The 22,963-nt window shown below is 45.6% G+C and overlaps 1 protein-coding gene across 2 annotated transcripts in view; it reads left to right on the top strand.

Annotated features, from left to right (window-relative positions):
• The window catches only part of LOC115130969 (FH2 domain-containing protein 1-like), a 43,268-nt gene that overhangs the window by 16,226 nt on the left and 4,079 nt on the right, over positions 1-22,963 (top strand). For both annotated transcript variants that reach the window (XM_065019902.1, XM_065019903.1), the window contains exons 4-10: positions 5,692-5,794; positions 7,715-7,800; positions 8,356-8,456; positions 14,025-14,095; positions 15,140-15,247; positions 16,565-16,635; positions 22,818-22,935. In XM_065019902.1, the coding sequence (XP_064875974.1) occupies positions 5,692-5,794; positions 7,715-7,800; positions 8,356-8,456; positions 14,025-14,095; positions 15,140-15,247; positions 16,565-16,635; positions 22,818-22,935 (658 nt within the window). The remainder of the gene's footprint in view (positions 1-5,691; positions 5,795-7,714; positions 7,801-8,355; positions 8,457-14,024; positions 14,096-15,139; positions 15,248-16,564; positions 16,636-22,817; positions 22,936-22,963) is intronic.

Here is a 22,963-nt window from a genome sequence, read left to right as displayed (position 1 = left end):
AAACAGTTTTACATCTGTAGCCACCAATCAGCCAAAACAAGCTGAATAACTTGATGCTCACACTTATTGAATAATATGTATTGTGAATAGGCCTAGGTTACAAATAGGCCTAGGTTACAAATAGGCCTAGGTTACAAATAGGCCTAGGTTACAAATAGGTCTAGGTTACAAATAGGCCTAGGTTACAAATAGGCCTAGATTACAAATAGGCCTAGGTTACAAATAGGTCTAGGTTACAAATAGGTCTAGGTTACAAATAGGCCTAGGTTACAAATAGGTCTAGATTACAAATAGGTCTAGGTTACAAATAGGTCTAGGTTACAAATAGGCCTAGGTTACAAATAGGCCTAGGTTACAAATAGGCCTAGGTTACATCTTGATTCACCACAGTTTATCAATAGCGATTTACCATCCAAATACATGATTACCATTATGTTGTTATGTGGTTAGATTGGGAGAAAAAAACCATTCACATTGCCTGTATAATTGATTCATTAATGCATACATCAAAACAATTATAATGTAATAATATTAAACTCAATAGATCTGTCTGGATCAAGTGCCATTCTGTGACTTATATGTATAATAATATGTATTATTTATTTATTTATGCCGTGTAATCTTTTTGATATCGACTATCGTGTTACTAAATCTGGTATTGAACTAATGATTCTAGTATTGTGACAACACTAGTGGGTATGACGGTAGCTACGAGGCGATGGCCCCTTGCAGAGCAGGTATGTTGTCATGCGTGTACAGTACACAGAGTTCAGAGATTCAATTGTGCCAAATCCTAATTGAAGAGCGCTTTTCTCTCTCTGAACAACATATGCCAGAACATGTAGTTGAAAGCCTTTATGACGACAGAAGAGCCTCTCCTATGAACAGAAGCATTTGTCTTCTTACATAGAGCTTGTTTGTCTTGTGTGAGTGTTGTAACAAAGGTACTGTTAGATTTTGGGGTGTGGGTGGGAATAGTTTGAACAGATTGGTCCCTTCGTGAGGCACTATGATATTAGTACGTGTACAGTCGTGGCCAAAAGTTTTGAGAACGACACAAATATTAATTTCCACAAAGTTTGCTGCTTCAGTGTCTTTAGATATTTTTGTCAGATGTTACTATGGAATACTGAAGTATAATTACAAGCATTTCATAAGTGTCAAAGGCTTTTATTGACAATTACATGAAGTTGATACAAAGAGTCAATATTTGCAGTGTTGACCCTTCTTTTTCAAGACCTCTGTAATCCGCACTGGCATGCTGTCAATTATCTTCTGGGCCACATCCTGACTGATGACAGCCCATTCTTGCATAATCAATGCTTGGAGTTTGTCAGAATTTGTGTTTTTTTGTTTGTCCACCCACCTCTTGAGGATTGAGAAGTTCTCAATGGGATTCAGGTCTGTGGAGTTTCCTGGCCATGGACCCAAAATATCGATGTTTTGTTCCCCGAGCCACTTAGTTATCAAGTGCTCCATCATGCTGGAAAATACATTGTTCGTCACCAAACTGTTCCTGGATGGTTGGGAGAAGTTGCTCTCGGAGGATGTGTTGGTACCATTCTTTATTCATGGCTGTGTTCTTAGGCAAAATTGTGAGTGAGCCCACTCCCTTTGCTGAGAAGCAACCCCACACATGAATGGTCTCAGGATGCTTTACTGTTGGCATGACACAGGACTGATGGTAGCACTCACCTTGTCTTCTCTGGACAAGCTTTTTTCCGGATGCCCCAAACAATCGGAAAGGGGATTCATCAGAGAAAATGACTTTACCCCAGTCCTCAGCAGTCCAATCCCTGTACCTTTTGCAGAATATCAGTCTGTCCCTGATGCTTTTCCTGGAGAGAAGTGGCTTCTTTGCTGCCCTTCTTGACACCAGGCCATCCTCCAAAAGTCTTCACCTCACAGTGCGTGCAGATGCATTCACACCTGTCTGCTGCCATACCTGAGCAAGCTCTGTACTGGTGGTGCCCCAAACCCACAGCTGAATCAACTTTAGGATACGTCCTAGTGCTTACTGGACTTTCTTGGGCACCCTGAAGCCTTCTTCACAACAACTGAACCGCTCTCCTTGAAGTTCTTGATGAGCCGATAAATGGTTGATTTAGGTGCAATTTTACTGGCAGCAAAATCCTTGCCTGTGATGCCCTTTTTGTGCAAAGCAATGAGGATGGCACGTGTTTCCTTGCAGGTAACCATGGTTGGCAGAGGAAGAACAATGATTCCAAGCACCACCCTCCTTTTGAAGCTTCCAGTCTGTTATTCGAACTCAATCAGCACGACAGAGTGATCTCCAGCTTTGTCCACGTCAACACTCACACCTGCGTTAACGAGATTATCACTGACATGATGTCAGCTGGTCCTTTGTGGCAGGGCTGAAATGCAGTGGAAATGTTTTTTGGGGATTCAGTTAATTTGCACAACAAAGAGGGACAATGCAATTAAGGGACTCTGCCTTTTCATATGCTGTATTTCAACTGTGTCGACTATTATTGTATCCAGCATTCAGCTCTGCATAGAACAACAGGCCGGAGGCTACAAAGGCAGAGGCAAAAAAATGTTTTATTGAACTCTTATTAATCAGGATAACCCCAGTTGAGCCCCGTGTAGTTCATTAAGGTTAGTATTATCTGTGATTCAGACATAGCCATGGTATGAGTGAAGATAATCCATTAACTTGACAGGTGTGGCATATCAAGAAGCTGATTAAACAGCATGATCATTACACAGGTGCACCTTATGCTGGGGACAATAAAAGGCTACTCTAAAATGTGCAGTTTTGTCACACAACACAATGCCACAGATGTTTTTGAGGGAGCGTGCAATTGGTATGCTGACTGCATGAATGTTATTTTCTCTACCATAAGCCGCTTTCAACATTGTTTTAGAGAATTTCGTAGTATGTCCAACCGGCCTCACATCCACAGACCACGTGTAACCAAACCAGCCCAGGACCTCCACATCCGGCTTCTTCAGCTGTAGGATCATCTGAGACCAGCCACCCGGTCAGCTGATGAAACTGTGGAAGAATTTCTGCACATCCGAAGAATTTCTGCACAAACGGTCATAAACCGTCTCTGGGAAGCTCATCTGCATGCTTGACATCCTCACTAGGGTCTTGACCTGACTGCAGTTCGGCGTCACAACCAACTTCAGTGGGGAAATGCTCACCTTCGATGACCACTGGCACGCTGGAGGAGTGTGCTCTTCACAGATGAATCCCGGTTTCAACAGTACCGGGCAGACGGTGGACAGCGTTGTGTGGGCGAGCGGTTTGCTGATGTCAACATTGTGAACAGAGTACCCCAAGGTGGCGGTGGGGTTAGGGTATGGGCAGAAATAAGCTACGGACAACAAACACATTTGCATTTTATCGATTTTGCAATTTGAATGCACAGAGATACCGTGATGAGATCCTGAAGCCCATTGTCATGTCATTCATCTGCCGCCACCACCTGATGTTTCAGCATGATAATGCACGGCCCCGTGTCGCAAGGATATGTACACAATTCCTGGAAGCTGAAAATGTCTCAGTTCTTCCATGGCCTGCATACTCACCAGACATGTCACCCATTGAGCATGTTTGGGATGCTCTGGATTGACGTGTACAAAAGCGTGTTCCAGTTCCTATGAATATCCAGCAACTTCACACAGCCATTGAAGAGGAGTGGGACAACATTCCACAATCAACAGCCTGATCAACTCTATGTGAAGGAGATGTTTCGCACTGCATGAGGCAAATGGTGGTCACACCAGATACTGACTGGTTTTGTGATCCAAGGCCCTACCTTTTTGTTTTAAGGTATCTGTGACCAACATATGCATATCTGTATTCCCAGTCATGTGATCCATAGATTAGGGCCTAATTAATTAACAGATTTCCTTATGAACTGTAACTCAGTAAAATCTTTGAAATTGTTGCATGTGGTGTTTTTGTATTTTTGTTCAGTGTATGGATGTAATAAGGGAAGGGAAAGAAAGAGTAGGAGAGAGGGAAGTCAGGGAAATAGTGGGGGGAGGGGAAAATAAGCGAGAGACAGAGAAAGTCAGGTAAAGAGGGGGGAGAAGTGGAGGGATTGAGTCACCTGGACTGATTAGTCATTTGGAGGGAGTCGGGCAGATGAAAGGAGAGCGGTATCTCTAATGGACTCCTGGCTCCTGGAGGGGTTGAACCACCTGGACTGATTAGTCATTTGGAAGGAGTCAGGCAGATGAAAGGAGAGCGGTATCTCTAATGGACTCCTGGCTCCTGGAGGGGTTGAGCCACCTGGACTGATTAGTCATTTGTAGGGAGTCAGGCAGATTAAGGTAATGGACTCCTGACTCCTGGAGGTCATAATGTCAGGAACTGGCTAGTTTCTGCTCTTTCTGTTCTTTTTTGGTGGTATCTCAACCTCTAAGGACCCGTGTATGTGTGTGTGTGTGTTTGTTTTAAGCTCCTGTGTTTGCTCAGGGCACATGTCATGCAGTGTTGTGTCACAGGCCCTTTCCCCCAACAGTCAGATAAGAGGGGATAATCTTGACCTACAGTGTGTGTGTGTTTACCAAGCAGAGTGATCAGAGAAAATCAAACCCTTGCTGCCATTCCAGATCCCTGCATGATACCCCCTCCTCCCTTCCAGACCCCTGCATGATACCCCCTGCTCCATTCCAGATCCCTGCATGATACCCCCTCCTCCCTTCCAGATCCCTGCATGATACCCCCTCCTCCATTCCAGACCCCTGCATGATACCCTCTCCTCCATTCCAGACCCCTGCATGATACCCTCTCCTCCATTCCAGACCCCTGCATGATACCCCCTCCTCCATTCCAGACCCCTGCATGATACCCCTCCTCCATTCCAGACCCCTGCATGATACCCTCTCCTCCATTCCAGACCCCTGCATGATACCCTCTCCTCCATTCCAGACCCCTGCATGATACCCCCTCCTCCATTCCAGACCCCTGCATGATACCCCCTCCTCCATTCCAGACCCCTGCATGATACCCTCTCCTCCATTCCAGACCCCTGCATGATACCCTCTCCTCCATTCCAGACCCCTGCATGATACCCCCTCCTCCATTCCAGACCCCTGCATGATACCCCCTCCTCCATTCCAGACCCCTGCATGATACCCTCTCCTCCATTCCAGACCCCTGCATGATACCCTCTCCTCCATTCCAGACCCCTGCATGATACCCCTCCTCCATTCCAGACCCCTGCATGATACCCCCTCCTCCATTCCAGACCCCTGCATGATACCCCCTCCTCCATTCCAGACCCCTGCATGATACCCTCTCCTCCATTCCAGACCCCTGCATGATACCCTCTCCTCCATTCCAGACCCCTGCATGATACCCCCTCCTCCATTCCAGACCCCTGCATGATACCCCCTCCTCCATTCCAGACCCCTGCATGATACCCTCTCCTCCATTCCAGACCCCTGCATGATACCCCCTCCTCCATTCCAGACCCCTGCATGATACCCTTCTTTTCTTAATTTTTAAAATAATTAGTGTTATCTTGAATCACCTCAGTATATCAGTAACTTCCATCCATCTGTGGCTAAAACCACACTTCCCTAAACCCTGCAGACAGTGCAGATATGTGTGTGTGTGTGTGTGTGTGTGTGTGTGTGTGTGTGTGTGTGTGTGTGTGTGTGAGAGAGAAGTCATCCATAGAGCTGATGTGTGTTGTCATGTTTCTACAGGGCTGTCCAGGAGATAGTGGAGGATATCCGGCAGGGGGTCGGGACCCGCTACGGGGCCGAGAAACTGTCCGAGCTCTGCAAACTGCTGCCTGACGCAGACGAGGTAAAGTCTCTGCTCTGTGTCCTCTCCGACACACCGTAGCTCCTACTGCAACAACGCTGACTAGCCTGTAGCCCCCCACTCCTCTCATCATCTGGTTCTCCTTATCCTGATCAACAGTTTGCCATTACATCATCATTGAGAAATGCTTACTGATAATAAATGTTGTAAAAGATGTTGCCAATGACTGCACGTGTTGTATATGGACATGGTTATAAGAATATAGCAGTCATAAGAATCATCCTGGGTGATGGGGGTTTTGACACTGGACTCACCCTGGGGGATGGGGGTTTTACCACTAGACTCACCCTGGGTGATGGGGGTTTGACCACTGGACTCACCCTGGGTGGTGTTTTTTTTTGCCAGTGGACTCACCCTGGTGGTGGGGGTTTTGACACTGGACTCACCCTGGGTGATGGGGGTTTTGACACTGGACTCACCCTGGGTGATGGGGGTTTTACCACTAGACTCACACTGGGTGATGGGGGTTTGACCACTGGACTCACCCTGGGTGATGGGGTTTTTGACACTGGACTCACCCTGGGTGATGGGGGTTTTGACACTGGACTCACCCTGGGTGATGGGGGTTTTACCACTAGACTCACACTGGGTGATGGGGGTTTGACCACTGGACTCACCCTGGGTGATGGGGGTTTTGACACTGGACTCACCCTGGGTGATGGGGGTTTTACCACTAGACTCACCCTGGGTGATGGGGGTTTTGACACTGGACTCACCCTGGGTGATGGGGGTTTGACCACTGGACTCACCCTGGTGATGGGGGTTTTGCCACTGGACTCACCCTGGTGATGGGGGTTTTGCCACTAGACTCACCCTGGTGATGGGGGTTTTACCACTAGACTCACCCTGGGTGATGGGGGTTTTGACACTGGACTCACCCTGGGTGATGGGGTTTTTACCACTGGACTCACCCTGGGTGATGGGGGTTTTGACACTGGACTCACCCTGGGTGATGGGGGTTTTACCACTAGACTCGCCCTGGGTGATGGGGGTTTGACCACTGGACTCACCCTGGGTGTTTTTTTTTGCCAGTGGACTCACCCTGGTGGTGGGGTTTTTGACACTGGACTCACCCTGGGTGATGGGGATTTTGACACTGGACTCACCCTGGGTGATGGGGGTTTTACCACTAGACTCACACTGGGTGATGGGGGTTTGACCACTGGACTCACCCTGGGTGATGGGGTTTTTGACACTGGACTCACCCTGGGTGATGGGGGTTTTGACACTGGACTCACCCTGGGTGATGGGGGTTTTACCACTAGACTCACCCTGGGTGATGGGGGTTTTGACACTGGACTCACCCTGGGTGATGGGGGTTTGACCACTGGACTCACCCTGGTGATGGGGGTTTTGCCACTGGACTCACCCTGGTGATGGGGGTTTTGCCACTAGACTCACCCTGGTGATGGGGGTTTTACCACTAGACTCACCCTGGGTGATGGGGGTTTTGACACTGGACTCACCCTGGGTGATGGGGTTTTTACCACTGGACTCACTCTGGGTGATGGGGGTTTTACCACTGGACTCACCCTGGGTGATGGGGGTTTTGCCACTGGACTCACCCTGGGTGATGGGGTTTTTGCCAGTGGACTCACCCTGGGTGGTGGTTTTTTTACTACTAGACTCACCCTGGGTGATGGGGGTTTTACCACTAGACTCACCCTGGGTGATGTTTTTTTTTTTTTTACCAGGGTGATGTGTTTTTTTTTACACTGGACTCACCCTGGGTGATGGGGGGGAGGGGTTACCACTGGACTCAATCAAAGCTCTGAATTCTAAATATTATTTCTGGAGATTCTAAACCTGTGTGGAATTCCCAGTAAAAGTAATGAGGCTTGTAGAATTGAACAGAACTGACTGATAACTTCTCTATTGCTGTCCATCTGGGTATTTTCACAGGAGGCTCGTCTGAAGAGGTTCAAGGCCGAACGCAGTGGGCTTGGGGAGCCTGACCTCTTCATGATTCTGCTAGTGGAAGTCCCCAGGTATACCACTCAACCCTTAGAAATTTCAGCACCTCATGTTTTACAATGATTACAAATCCTGATCCTGAATTTCTAACTATGGTGCAAAATATTCCAATTGATCTGCTTTTCTCAGGGTGACTGTCTATCTCCTCGTTTTGCAGTGACCCCTCCCTCCACACACTACTGGTTGATTCACTAGCTTTGCACTCTGTGCTGATGTGTGTGTCTCTGAGGATCGATTAGGGTCTAACCACTTCCATCCTCCCCCTCCCCCTCTTCTCTCCTCCCCCCACCTCCCCTCCCCCTCTTCTCTCCTCTACCTCCTCCTCCCCCTCCTCCTCCTACTCCCCCTTCCCCTCATCTTCTACCTCCCCCTTCCCTCATCCTCTCCTCCCCCTCCTCCTCTTCTCTTCTCTCCTCTACCTCCTCCCCCTCCTCCTCTTCTCTCCTCTACCACCTCCTCTCCTCATCCTCCCCTCCCCCTCCTCCTCTTCTCTCCTCTACCTCCTCCTCCCCTCCCCTCATCCTCTCTTCCCCTCATCCCTCCTCTCCTCCCATTTTCTTCCCCATTAGCTTTCGTCTGCGTCTGGATGCCATGATCCTGCAAGAGGAGTTTGACCCTGCCGTGACCTCTCTCTGTTTGGCTGCCAGATGTCTGAGGGAGGCGGCCAGAGGTAAAACCATCAGCACGGCCTTTATAGTTAAGGGTTCGTCCCAAATGGCTCCTTATTCCCTATATAGTGTACTACTGTTGACCAGGTTCCATAGGGATCTGGTCAAAGGTTGTGCACTATGTAGGGCATAGGGTGCCATTTGGGATGAACCCTAGGCCTACTCTACTCCCAATCACTGCCCCTTTTTAAACTCCTTTATGTGGCTGTTCACGTCCATACCAGTCATGTCCCGTTTTAGTGCTTTTGTTTCAGTTTAGTATGAAATGGTGGAAGTCGTTTTTTAGATTAGGCCTCTACTATACTCCTCATCACCGTCTCGTTAAACCCTTTTGTGGCCCATCCACTTCCCTTTTTAGATAAGACCAATGGTTTTTAGTTTCCCCTTTAATCACCAGCAGGGGTTTTTATTTTCCCCTTTGAGTTCTCAGTCTGGTTTGACTTTAGTCTGGGAAGGTAATCTGAAGTTTGTTCAGAATTAGTGATGCTTTGTACTGTAGGCCACAGATGGGCCACAGGCGTGGGATTTTTCATGTGGGTTTTCGTCAAATGAGGATATGAGTTTTATTCACTAGATGGCAGAAGACATCTTAGTTATCAGAAACTTTGAAGTTAGCATTAAGTGATGTTTGAGGTTTATTGGTGTAAAACCAAATGACTAACTCATTAATTTCTTAACATGTATGTCTCTTGGTCTGTCTCTTTCTCTCTCTCTCTCTCTCTCTCTCTCTCTCTCTCTCTCTCTCTCTCTCTCTCTCGTTCTGTCTCTTTCTCTCTCTCTCTCGGTCTGTCTCTCTCTCTCTCGGTCTGTCTCTTTCTCTCTCGGTCTGTCTCTCTCTCTCTCTCGGTCTGTCTCTCTCTCTCTCTCGGTCTGTCTCTCTCTCTCTCTCGGTCTGTCTCTTTCTCTCTCGGTCTGTCTCTCTCTCTCTCGGTCTGTCTCTCTCTCTCTCTCTCTCTCGGTCTGTCTCTTTCTCTCTCTCTCTCGGTCTGTCTCTCTCTCGGTCTGTCTGTCTCTCTCTCTCTCTCTCTCTCTCTCGGTCTGTCTCTTTCTCTCTCTCTCTCTCTCTCTCTCTCTCTCTCTCTCTCTCTCTCTCTCTCTCGGCCTGTCTCTCTCTCTCGGCCTGTCTCTCTCTCTCTCTCTCTCGGTCTGTCTCTCTCTCTCTCGGCCTGTCTCTCTCTCTCTCGGCCTGTTTCTCTCTCTCTCGGTCTGTCTCTCTCTCTCTCGGTCTGTCTGTCTCTCTCTCGGCCTGTTTCTCTCTCTCTCGGCCTGTCTCTCTCTCTCTCTCGGTCTGTCTCTCTCTCTCTCGGTCTGTCTGTCTCTCTCTCGGTCTGTCTCTCTCTCTCTCGTTCTGTCTCTCTCGTTCTGTCTGCCTGTCTGTCTGTCTGTCTGTCTGTCTGTCTGTCTGTCTGTCTGTCTGTCTGTCTGTCTGTCTGTCTGTCTGTCTGTCTGTCTGTCTGTCTGTCTGTCTGTCTCTGTCAGTCTCGGTCTCTCTCTCTCTCGGTCTCCCTCTCTTTCTCGGTCTGTCAAATTCAAATTCATTGTCATAAAATTTGAAACAATAACAAATAATAATATAAAATGGCAGTAAATAATAATACAAAATTAAATACAAAAATAATAACAATAAAATGGTAAAAGACAATAGTATAATGTAATGCAATAAATATAAAAATATAAATATGGAAAATGAACCTATAACTAACTTATAACTAAATAACGGTCATCTTCACCATTACATCAGCACTACAACTACTATCATCATTACCACTACTACTACCACCACCATCACTAAACTGCTATCATTACCACCCATACCACTACTATTTGGAATGATAAACCACAATAATAATAGTAATAACAATAATAATAATAATAATAAGTAAGTTACTGCTTACTATGCAGATGTTATTATTCAGTGTCCCTCAGGCTTACGCAGGCAAATACATATTTGCAAGAGGAGCTGTGGCTCCTTCGCCCATGAGTATTATTAGTTTTTCCTCGGGGTTTAAAAAGTTTACATTTTGAATAAATGTAGTCATTTCTGTGAATAATGAATCTCTTTGTGAGGAATATTTATCACAGTAAATGAGAAGGTGCATCTCTGTCTCTACCTCCCCTGTCGTGCAGTGACCACATACACGCTCCTCTTTGGGTAGCCATGTCTTTTTATGTCTGCCGGTTTCTATTGCCAATCGGTGGTCACTCAGCCTGTACTTGGTAAGGATCTGTCTCTGCTTCGTATCTCTGACAGAGTAGAGATAATCAGCCAATTCATTCTCTGTTTAGGGTCAGATAGCAATTTAGTCGGCTTTGGGATTTTGTTTCGTTTTTCCAATGTTGTAAATGTGATTCCTTTGATTGGTTCATGATTTTGTTTATTTGAATTCTTTCTTTTGAAGCAGTGCTGGTGTCTGCTTGGTTGGTGAGGTCCAACACCAGCTGACTGAGAGGGCTCGTTCCTGGGCTCAGCTCTTGAAGTGCTTTAAATTGCAGTCTTGAATTTGGACTTGAATTTAGATGTAACCAACATTTTAATGATCTTTTCTGTATTTTCATTACTACTGAAAGCCCAATTCTGCCCTACATGCATTAGTTGGTGTATTTCTCTGGACTATTTCTCTGAATTTTCCGACAGAAATCTGCATGAAGGGCTTCAATTGGATGTTTGTCCCACATATTAAAGTCCAGTATATTGAGTGGCCCCCAAACCTCACTTCCGTAAAGAGCTTTTGGTAAGATTACACTGTCAAATATTTTGGTCCAAATTCTAATTGGGATGTTGATTTGGAATAATTTCAATTTTATTGCATACAATTCTCTGCGGGCTTTTTCTTTGAGTGCATTCACTGCCATATTAAAGTTTCCTGATGCAGATATGGTCAGACCAAGGTAGATGTCATTTTTATTGTGTTCAATTATGGTGTTGTTCAGGGTGAATTTATATTTGTGCTTCTGACATCTGTTTTCTTTGGTTGGAAAATCACGATTGTATTTTTTTGAAATTTACTGCCAGGGCCCAATTATGGCAATATTGCCTTAGAATATACATTTTCTGTTGAAGACCTTCTTTGGTTGGTGATAGAAGTACCAAGTCATCAGCATATAGCAGGTATTTCACCTCTGTGTCAAATAGTGTGAGTCCTGGGGCTGGAGAATGGTCCAACATGTCTGCTAATTCATTGATATAAATGTTGAAAAGATTTGGACTCAAACTGCAGCCTTGTCTCACACCTTGGCGTTGTGGAAAGAATTCTGTTCTTTGGGTTTTGATTTGACACTTTTTTTCTGGACATGTAGGAGAATCTTACAGAACTCTGCATGCAGGGTTTCAATTGGGTGTTTGTCCCATTTGATGAAATCTTGTTTTGCAAGTGGACCCCACCCCTCACTGCCATAAAGTGGGCCCCACCCCTCACTGCCATAAAGTGGGCCCCACCCCTCACTGCCATAAAGTGGGCCCCACCCCTCACTGCCATAAAGTGGGCCCCACCCCTCACTGCCATAAAGTGGGCCCCACCCCTCACTGCCATAAAGTGCAATTAGTTCAATGACACATTCAATTCGCTTTAGCCAAATTTGAATAGGTATTTGAATTTGAATAGTTTTTTTAATGGCGTTGAATGCCCTGCGTGCTTTCTCTCTCAGTTCATTCACTGCCTCATTAAGGTGTCCAGTTGAGCTTATATTTAAACCTAAGTAATTGTAGTGTGTGCAGTACTCTATATATTTTGTACCAATTGAGAACTTTGGTCTAATTCCCTGAGATCTAGATCTTATCTGGAAAATCATTATTTTAGTCTTTTTGGGGTTTACTGCCAGGGCCCAGGTCTGGCAGTACTGCTCTAGCAGGTCCAGGCTCGGCTGTAGGCCAAGTGCTGTGGGTGACAGCAGGCATAGGTCATCTGCGAAGAGTAGGCATTTCATCTCTGAATTGTGGAGACTAACACCAGGGGCTGAGGAATTTTCTAGAATAGTGGCCAATTTGTTGATGTAAATATTGAAGAGTGCAGGGCTCAGATTGCAACCCTGGCGAAGGCCCCGCCCCTGGTTAAAGAATTTTGGACTCTCGGACTCTCTCTCTCGGTCTGTCTCTCTCGGTCTGTGTCTCTCTCTCTCTCGGTCTCTCTCTCGGTCTGTCTGTCTATGTCTGGCTCTCTCTCTCTTGGTCTGTCTCTCTCTCGGTCTGTCTCTCTCGGTCTGTCTCTCTCGGTCTGTCTGTCTGTCTGTCTGTCTGTCTGTCTGTCTGTCTCTCTCTCTCGGCCTCTTTCTCTGTCTGTCTGTCTGTCTGTCTGTCTGTCTGTCTGTCTGTCTGTCTGTCTGTCTGTCTGTCTGTCTGTCTGTCTGTCTGTCTGTCTGTCTGTCTGTCTGTCTGTCTGTCTCTCTTTTTCGGTCTGTGTCTCTCTCTCTCTCTCTCTCTCTCTCTCTCTCTCTCTCTCTCTCTCTCTCTCTCTCTTTCGGTCTCTCTCTCTTTCAGTCTGTCTCTCTCTCTCTTTCGGTCTCTCTCTCTCTCTCTCTCTCTCTCAATTTGATTCAAGGGGCTTTATTTGCATGGGGAACATATGTTAACATTGCCAAAGCAAGTGAAGTAGATAATACACAAAAGTAAAATGAACTGTGAACATTACAAGTTCGGAAAGAATAAAGACATTTAAAAATGTCATATCATGTGTGTATATACAGTGTTGTAACGATGTACAAATGGTTAAATTACAAAAGGGAAAACAAATATGGGTTGTATTTACAATGGTGTTTGTTCTTCACTGGTTGACCTTTTCTTGTGGCAACAGGTCACAAGTCTAGCTGCTGTGATGGCACACTGTGGTATTTCACCCAGTAGACCTGGGAGTTTATCAAAATTGGGTCTGTTTTCACATTTTTTGTGAATCTGTGTAATCTGAGGGAAATATGTGTCTCTAATATGGTCATACATTGGGTAGGAGGTTAGGAAGTACAGCTCAGTTTCCACCTCGTTTTGTGGGCAGTGTGCACATAGGCAGACATGGCTCTCAAGAGAAGACAGGCTATGGCAACCTTTCTCAATAGGAAGGCTATGCTCACTGAGTCTGTACATAGTCAAAGCTTTCCTTAAGTTTGGGTCAGTCACAGTGGTCAGATATTCTGTATTCTATATATTCTATATAGACTCTCTTTTATAGATTCCTGTTTGCGCTGATTTATTTTGTTAATTCTTTCCAAACTCCCTTTCTCTCTCGATCTTTCTCTCTCGGTCTCTCGGTCTTTCTCTCTATCTCTCTGTCTTTCTCTCTTTCTCTCTCGCTCTCGGTCTCTCTCTTTCTCTCTCGCTCTCGGTCTCTCTCTCTCTCGCTCTCTCGGTCTTTCTCTCTCTCGCTCTCTCGGTCTTTCTCTATCTCTCTCTTTCTCTCTCGGTCTCTCGATCTTTCTCTCTCGGTCTCTCAATCTTTCTTTCTTTCTTTCTTTCTTTCTCTCTCTCTCTCTCTCTCTCGGTCTCTCGATCTTTCTCTCAATGGTCTCTCGATCTCTCTCTCTCTGTCTCTCGATATTTCTCTCAATGGTCTCTCTCTCTCTCTCTCTCTCTCTCTCTCTCTCAGAGCTGTTGAGCTGTCCTGAGCTGCACTCCATCCTCCGCCTGGTTCTGAAGGCAGGAAACTACATGAACGCTGTGAGTATTCATGTTTTCTTTCTTCTCCTCCTTTCTTTTTAACTTTCAGATGAAAGAGAGAGCCGTTCTTTATCTGTGTGCACAATGCTGCTGGTGTTGGACTGGGGTGTGGACTGGGGTGTGGACTGGGGTGTGGACTGGGGTGATGGACTGGGGTGTGGACTGGGATGTGGACTGGGGTGTTGGACTGGGGTGTGGACTGGGGTGTGGACTGGGATGTGGACTGGGGTGATGGACTGGGGTGTGGACTGGGATGTGGACTGGGGTGTTGGACTGGGGTGTGGACTGGGGTGTGGACTGGGGTGTTGGACTGGGGTGTTGGACTGGGGTGTGGACTGGGGTGTGGACTGGGGTGTGGACTGGGATGTGGACTGGGGTGTGGACTGGAGTGTGGACTGGGGTGTGGACTGGTGTGTGGACTCCGGTGTTGGACTGGGGTGTGGACTGGGGTGTTGGACTGGGGTGTTGGGCTGGGGTGTTGGACTGGGGTGTGGACTGGGGTGTTGGACTGGGGTGTGGACTGTGGTGTTGGACTGGGGTGTTGGACTGGGGTGTGGGCTGCGGTGTGGACTGGGGTGTGAGCTGCGGTGTGGACTGGGGTCTGGACTGGGGTGTTGGACTGGGGTGTTGGACTGGGGTGTGGACTGGGGTGTGGACTGGGGTGTTGGACTGGGGTGTGGACTGGGGTGTGGACTGGGGTGTTGGACTGGGGTGTGGACTGGGGTGTTGGACTGGGGTGTGGACTGGGGTGTGGACTGGGGTGTTGGACTGGGGTGTGGACTGGGGTGTGGACTGGGGTGTTGGACTGGGGTGTGGACTGGGGTGTTGGACTGGGGTGTGGACTGGGGTGTTGGACTGGGGTGTGGACTGGGGTGTTGGACTGGGGTGTGGACTGGGGTGTGGACTGGGGTGTTGGACTGGGGTGTGGACTGCAGTGTGTTCCAGAGCATCACTCTGACGGCATCTGGGTTTTGTAATGTGTTTGTTTAAGATGTCAGGTTTGTGTGTGACCTCTGTTCACTGACCTACTGTATTTGACCTCAGGGTGGGTATGCAGGCAACGCAGCAGGGTTCCGAATCCCTTCCCTGCTCAAGCTGGCCGACACTAAAGCCAACAAACCAGGCATGAACCTCCTGCACTTTGTGGCCATGGTAAGATCTGATCTAGGATCAGGTATCTATTACCCATATACTGTAGCTGTATTCATTATCATCTAAAGTGTAAAACTGATCCTACTGTACTTCAGCACCCCTCGCCCCGACGTCGTCAAATATACACCTTCCTAATATTGAGTTGCACCCCGACCTTTTTTGTCCTCAGAACAGCCTGAATTTGTCAGGGCATGGATTTTACAAGGTGTGGAAAGTGTTCCACAGGGATGCTGGCCCATGTTGACTCTACAAGGTGTTGAAAGCGTTCCACAGGGATGCTGGCCCATGTTGACTCTACAAGGTGTTGAAAGCGTTCCACAGGGATGCTGGCCCATGTTGACTCTACAAGGTGTTGAAAGCGTTCCACAGGGATGCTGGCCCATGTTGACTCTACAAGGTGTTGAATGCGTTCCACAGGGATGCTGGCCCATGTTGACTCTACAAGGTGTTGAATGCGTTCCACAGGGATGCTGGCCCATGTTGACTCTACAAGGTGTTGAAAGCGTTCCACAGGGATGCTGGCCCATGTTGACTCCAATGCTTCCCACAGTTGGCTGGATGTCCTTTGGGTGGTGGACCATTCTTGATACACACAGGAAACTCTTGAGCGTGAAAAACCCAGCAGCATTGCAGTTCATGACACTCATCGGTGCGCCTGGCACCTACTACCATACTCCGTTCAAAGGCACTTACATATTTTGTCTTGCCCCTTCACCCTCTGAATGGCACACAGACACAATCCATGTCTCAATTGTCTCAAGGTTTAAAAGTTATTCTTTAACATGTCTCCTCCCCTTCATCTACACTTATTTGAAGTGGATTTAACAAGCGACATCATTAAGAGATCATAGCTTTCACCTGGTCAGTCTGTCATGGAAAGAGCAGCTGTTCATAATGTTTTGTACACTCAGTGACCCTTGAAGTGCTTGACTTTAGTTTATCTTTCAGTCAAGACCTACTTATAGCTGTAATATGCCACACATCTAAATGAACTCTCTCTAGATCTAGTTCAAAGACAACTAAATTCATCCCAGACTTCTCTTTTATTGAAGACTAACAACCATCTGACAGACTGCTCATTTAGTTTCCTTTGGATAAACTAGACACTTTTTCTTATTTAACTAAATTGTTCAACTGGCACAGATAAAACAGGTCTTCAGAATCTCTTTCAAACTATTTGTTGTATTTGACCAACCATGAATTCACAATAACCACATCAACACACTGAATCGTGACACAATGCAATGATTCATCCAGAATTATGATGGCTCACTGTGTGAAACAATAGCTGGATCAGCTCTGTCTCTGTCTCCACAGGAAGCCGTGAAAAAGGACCAGAGTTTACTGTCGTTTCCCGGCCAACTAGGACACGTCGGCCCCGCCTCCAGGTCAGAGCCAATAATATAGATCCCTCCCAAGATTAGAAATGCTCCCCTTCCTTCCTCATAGGGGACTGGGCAACGTTCAGTTGCCAAACGATGTCAAACTTTGCAAATAGAAATGCCACAAATAGAGCCAACATGATTCCTTGTTCTACATGTCAGAGAGGCATGTTTCTTCTATATTACATATTTCTATCCGAATGTTCCAAAACATTGCCCCGCTGAACGCGCCCCAGTTCTAATAGTTTGAAAATCTACCTCGTGGCAAAAACAGATATTTGCTTGATCTGCATATAAAGTAAGATTTTCACTTCATTGCTTTTAACCAATCCAGTAGATCTGTAATTAATGAATTCATTAAACGGAGGAAAGAAGGAAGGAAGCAATCTGAAGTGTTTGAACGTGGCCCGTGGTGTTTTGGCTGCTTCTGGGGAGCATATGAGATCCGCAGGCTATACACACACACACGCACGCACGCACGCACGCACGCACGCACGCACGCACGCACGCACGCACACACACACACACACACACACACACACACACACACACACACACACACACCTCCAACTGGACTGTATTGTGTTACGGTACTGTCCAGCTGTTAGTGATATAGCTATCCCCTTGTCATGAGCAACATGTCTGTTTCAATATCACGGCTCTGTTGGGTTTGGTTAGCTATGTAGGACCCTTAGATTGAGTCCAAAAGTGGCACCCTATTCTCTATATAGTGCACTACTTTTGACCAGAGCGCTAGATATAGTGCACTATATAGGGAATAGGGTGCCATTTGGGAAACACACTTACTGTCAGTTACTCTGTGGGTATCGGTGTCTGTATTTATTAAGGATCCCCATTAGCAGCTACCTGGGCTCCAGCAAAATTAAGACAGTTAATACCATTTTAAAAACAGTACAATATATTCAGACTGTGTGCCCTCAGGCCCCTACTCTACTACCACATATATACAGTACAAAATCCATGTGTACTGTGTACGTGTGTGTATGTTATCGTGTGTTTGTATGCATGTGTCTGTGCCTATGTTCGTATTGCTTCACAATCCCCGTTGTTCCATAAGGTGTTTTGTTTTAATCTGTTTTTTACTGCTTGCATGAGTCACTTGATGTGGAATAGAGTTCCATGTAGTCATGGCTCTATTTAGTACTGTGCGCCCTCTATAGTCTGTTCTGGACTTGGACTGTGAAGAGACCTCTTGTGGCATGTCTTGTGGGGTATGCATGGGTGTCCGAGCTGTGTGCCTATAGATCAGACAGACAGCTCGGTGCATTCAACATGTCAATACCTCTCATAAATACAAGTAGTGATGAAGTCAACCTCTCCTCCACGTTGAGCCAGAAGAGATTGACATGCATATTATTAATATTAGCTCTGTGTACATCCAAGGGCCAGCCTTGCTGCCCTGTTCTGAACCAATTGCAATTTTCCTAAGTCCTTTTTTGTGGAACCTGACCACACGACTGAGCAGTAGTCTAAGTGTGACAAAACTAGGGCCTTTAGGACCTACTTTGTTGACAGTGCTGTCAAGAAGGTAGAGCAACGCCTTACCATGGACAGACTTCTCCCCATCTTAGCTACTGTTGTATCAATATGTTTTGACCATGACAGTTTACAATCCAGGTTAACTCCAAGCAGTTTCATCACCTCAACTTGCTCAATTTCCACATTAGTCATTACGAGACGTAGTTGAGGTTTAGGGTTTAGTGAATGATTTGTCCCAAATACAATGCTTTTAGTTTTAGAAATATTTAGGACTAACTTATTCCTTGCCACCCACTATGAAACTAACTGCAACTCTTTGTTGAGTGTTGCAGTCGTTTCAGTCACTGTAGTAGCTGACAGTGTTGAGTCACCCGCATACATAGATACACTTTACTCAAAGCCAGTGGCAATTCATTAGTAAAGATTGAAAAATGTAATGGGCCTAGACAGCTGCCTTGGGGAATTCCTGATTCTTTTCATTAAAGAACACCTGTGTTCTGTTAGACGGGTAACTCTTTATCCACAATATAGCAGGGGGTGTAAAGCCATAAGTTTTTCCAGCAGCAGACTATGATCGACAATGTCAAAGGCCACACTGAAGTCTAACAAAACAGCCCCACAATCTTTTTATAATCAATTTCTCTCAGCCAATCAAATCAAATGTTATTAGTCACTGAATACAATGAAGTGAAATGCTTACTTACATGCTCCTAACCAACAATGCAGCTTAAAAAAATGTGAATAAGAACAAGAAATTAAAGGAATAAGTCATTTAAGAGCAGCAGTAAAATAACAATAGCAAAGCTATATAAAGGGGGTTTCGGTACAGAGTCAATGTGGGGGGGCACCAGTTAGTTGAGATAATTGAGGTAATATGTTTTTATTTTTATTTAACCTTTATTTAACCAGGAAGGGCTCATTTGAGATTTAAAATCTATTTCTCAAGAGCTTCCTGGTCAAGATAGGCAGCACCAAGTCATTACACAATTACAGACAGACAACATGAAAAACTACAGGTAATCTAGTAAAAAAAACAGAATTCACAAGAGTATAACAAAATCATAAAACAGAAAAGAAAAAAAATCCTTCATCAATGATTTAAAAACACCAATCGGGACAGGTTCTTCCAGTTTAAAAGTATTTTGTAAGGCATTCCAAGCTGACGCTGCAGAGTACATAAAAGCCATTTTACCAAATTCAGTTCGGACATTTGGAACAGTAAGCAGGATAAAGTCCTGCGAACGAATTGCAATAAAAATGCCCAAATAATATGGTAGTAAACCCAAAATGGCTTTGTAAATAAAAGTGACTGATCCTATGATTGACTAGAGAAGGCCAGCCAACCCTTGCTCATAAAGTGCAGTGGTGCATAAGGGTTTTGCAGTTTAAAATAAATCTCAAAGTGCCATGGTAAAGGGTGTCCATTGATCTCAAACACTGAGCGGAAACGTTCATATATAAAATATCCCATTAAAGGCATAAATGTAGCTGATACTAGCCTCCTTCTGGCTTCAAAAGAAAAACAGGCCATATTCCTGAAATAAAATCCCAACTTCAGCTTCAATTTTTTTGTAATTGTTGAATATGCAATTTAAAGGAGGCCGTCATCAATAAAAATTCCAAGTTATTTATGAGGTTACAGTCTCAATCTCATTGCCCTGGCAGGTAGTATTAGGGGAAAGGTTGAGATGTCTATTTCTTGCTTTAGAAAGCACTATTAGTTTAGTTTTGTCAGTATTGAGGATAAGCTTCAGTTGACACAAGGTACAGTTGAAGTCGTAAGTTTACATACACTTAGGTTGGAGTTATTAAAAATAGTTTTTCAACCACTCTACACATTTCTTGTTAACAAACTATAGTTTTGGTAAGTCGATTAGGACATTTACTTTGAACATGACACAAGTAATTTTTCCAACAATTGTTTACAGACAGATTATTTCACTTCTAATTCACTGTATCACAAGTGGGTCAGAAGTTTACATACAGTAAGTTGACTGTGCCTTTAAACAGCTTGGAAAATTCCAGAAAATTATGTAATTTAAACAAAGATCGTACTTTTTGGAAAATGTCCTCTGGTTTGATGAAACAAAAATAGAACTGTTTGGCCATAATGACCATCGTTTAGTTTGGAGGAAAAACGGGGAGGCTTGCAAGCCAAAGAACACCATCCCAACTGTGAAGCACGGGGGTGGCAGCGTCATGTTGTGGGGGTGCTTTGCTGCAGGAGAGACTGGTGCACTTCACAAAATAGATAGCTTCATGAGGCAGGAAAATGATGTGGTTATATTGAAGCAACATCTCAAGACATCAGTAAGGAAGTTAAAGCAAAATGGCTTAAGGACAACAAAGTCAAGGTATTGGAGTGGCCATCACAAAGCCCTGACCTCAATCCTGTAGAACATTTTTTGGCAGAACTGAAAAACCGTGTGCGAGCAAGAAGGCCTACAAACCTGTGTGGAGTGCAATAGAGATTGCATCATCTGTGGATCTGTTAGGGCGGTATGCAAATTGGAGTGGGTCTAGGGTTTCTGGGATAATGGTGTTGTGAGCCATGACCAGCATTTCAAAGTATTTCATGGCTACAGATGTGAGTGCTATGTGTCGGTAGTCATTTAGGCAGGTTACCTTAGTGTTCGTGGGCACAGGCACTATGGTGGTCTGCTTAAAACATGTTGGTATTACAGACTCAGACAGGGAGAGGTTGAACATTTCAGTGAAGACACCTGCCAGTTGGTCAGCGCATGCTCGCAGTACACGTCCTGGTAATCCTTCTGGCCCTGCGGCCTTGTGAATGTTGAGAGCGGTGATCACATAGTTGTCCAGAACAGCTGGTGCTCTCATGCATGTTTCAGTGTTATTTGCCTCGAAATGAGCATAGAAGTAGATTAGCTCGTCTGGTAGGCTTGTGTCACTGGGCAGCTCTCGGCGGTGCTTCCCTTTGTAGTCTGTAATGGTTTGTAAGCCCTGCCACATCTGACGAGCGTCAGAGCCAGTGTAATACGATTCAATCTTAGTCCTGTATTGATGCTTTGCCTATTTGATGGTTTGTCGGAGGGCATAGCGGTATTTCTTATAAGCTTCCAGGTTAGAGTCCCGCTCCTTGAAAGCAGCAGCTCTAGCCTTTAGCTCGATGCGGATATTGCCTGTAATCCATGGCTTCTAGTTGGGGTATGTACGTACGGTCACTGTGCACTTATTAAGCCAATGACTGATGTGGTGTATTCCTCAATGCCATCGGTAGATTCCCGGAACAGATTCTAGTCTGTGCTAGAAAAACAGTCCTGTAGCTTAGCATCTGCTTCATCTGACCACTTTTTTATTGACCGAGTCCCTGGTGCTTCCTGCTTTAATTTTTGCTTGTAAGCAGGAACCAGGAGGATAGAATTATGATCAGATATGCCAAAGGGCGAGGGAGATCTTTGTACGTATCTCTGTGTATGGAGTAAGGGTGGTCTAGCGTTTTTTTTTCTCGCTCTGGTTTCACATTTAACATGCTGATAGAAATTTGGTAAAACGGATTTGTTTCCCTGCATTAAAATCCCCAGCCACTAGGAGCGTCTCTGGATGAGAGTTTTCCTGTTTGCTTATGGTGGAATACAGCTCATTCAGTGCGGCTTTACTGCCAGCATCAGTCTGTGGTGGTATGTAGACAGCTACGAAAAATACAGATGAAAACTCTCTAGGTAGGTAGTGTGGTCTTCAAGCTTATCATGAGATACTCTACCTCAGGTGAGCAAAACCTTGAGACTTCCTTAGATATTGTGCACCAGCTGTTGTTTACAAATATAAATTGTCTTACCAGAGGCTGCTGTTATATCCTGCCGATACAGTGTATAACCAGCCAGCTGTATGTTGATAATGTCGTTGTTCAGCCACGACTCCGTGAAGCATAAGATTTTTGTTTTTAATGGCCTGTTGGTAGAATAATCTTCCTCGTAGGTCGTCGATTTTATTTTCCAATGATTACAGGTTAGCTAGTAGAACGGAAGGCAGTGGGGGTTTATTTGATCGCCAACTAATTCTCAGAAGGCAGCCCGAACTCAGTCCTCTTTTTCTCCGTCTTCTCTTCACGCAAAGGACGGGGATTTGGGCCTGTTCCCGGGAAAGCAGTATGTCCTTCACAACGGACTCGTTAAAGGAAAATAAAAGCTTCTGCGACAGCCTGCTGGGGCAGAGCCAAAGGGGAAATCGTGGATGTATTACATGATCTGTTAGAGGAAAATAACAGCTTGATGTAGGTCACAGCTTGGGATCAGCTTTGAGTTATAATCTTAATTAACAGCATCTTCTACAACAAAGATTCCCATATGGTTTGATTTGCCGCACGCTAGTCTCTCACGGATCGCAGCAACAGGTTGGGTTGTGGTTTAAAAACCCATGGTTTTATCCACAGCCATATATTTCGGCCAAATTTTGGTCACAGAAACTCACAGCGATCACTTTACTATCATCTATGAAGGTAGACTCTGCAAAATGACGTTGCCACGAGCAGCACCGGAGATATTGAGATGAGCGAGATGCAACACACAGTATCTGTGCATGTGTACGGGTTTGCTTCATGCTGTTCACACTCTTAGTTGTTACGGTAATGGACCCACTATGCTGTTTACTTTCTGCATCTATCTCATATTGCCCACCTTTAAAGTCATGTAAAGTGATGCATCTCTCTCGTCTCTGTCTTCCTATAGGTTGTGTGAGGAGTCGGTAGTAGAGGATCTCTCCAGGCTCCACAGGCGTGTGGCATCCCTCAGGATCAGTGTCCAGACGGAGGCAGAGATCCAGCAGCTCACACAGCTTTTCCTGGAGGTACGGACCTGAACTAGATTCTAGAACA

Source organism: Oncorhynchus nerka, linkage group LG6 (assembly GCF_034236695.1).
Source record: "Oncorhynchus nerka isolate Pitt River linkage group LG6, Oner_Uvic_2.0, whole genome shotgun sequence".
In the NCBI taxonomy this organism is placed as follows: Eukaryota; Metazoa; Chordata; class Actinopteri; order Salmoniformes; family Salmonidae; genus Oncorhynchus; species Oncorhynchus nerka.
Note: the sequence above shows the minus strand (reverse complement) of the source record. Positions and strands in the feature narration are given on the sequence as shown.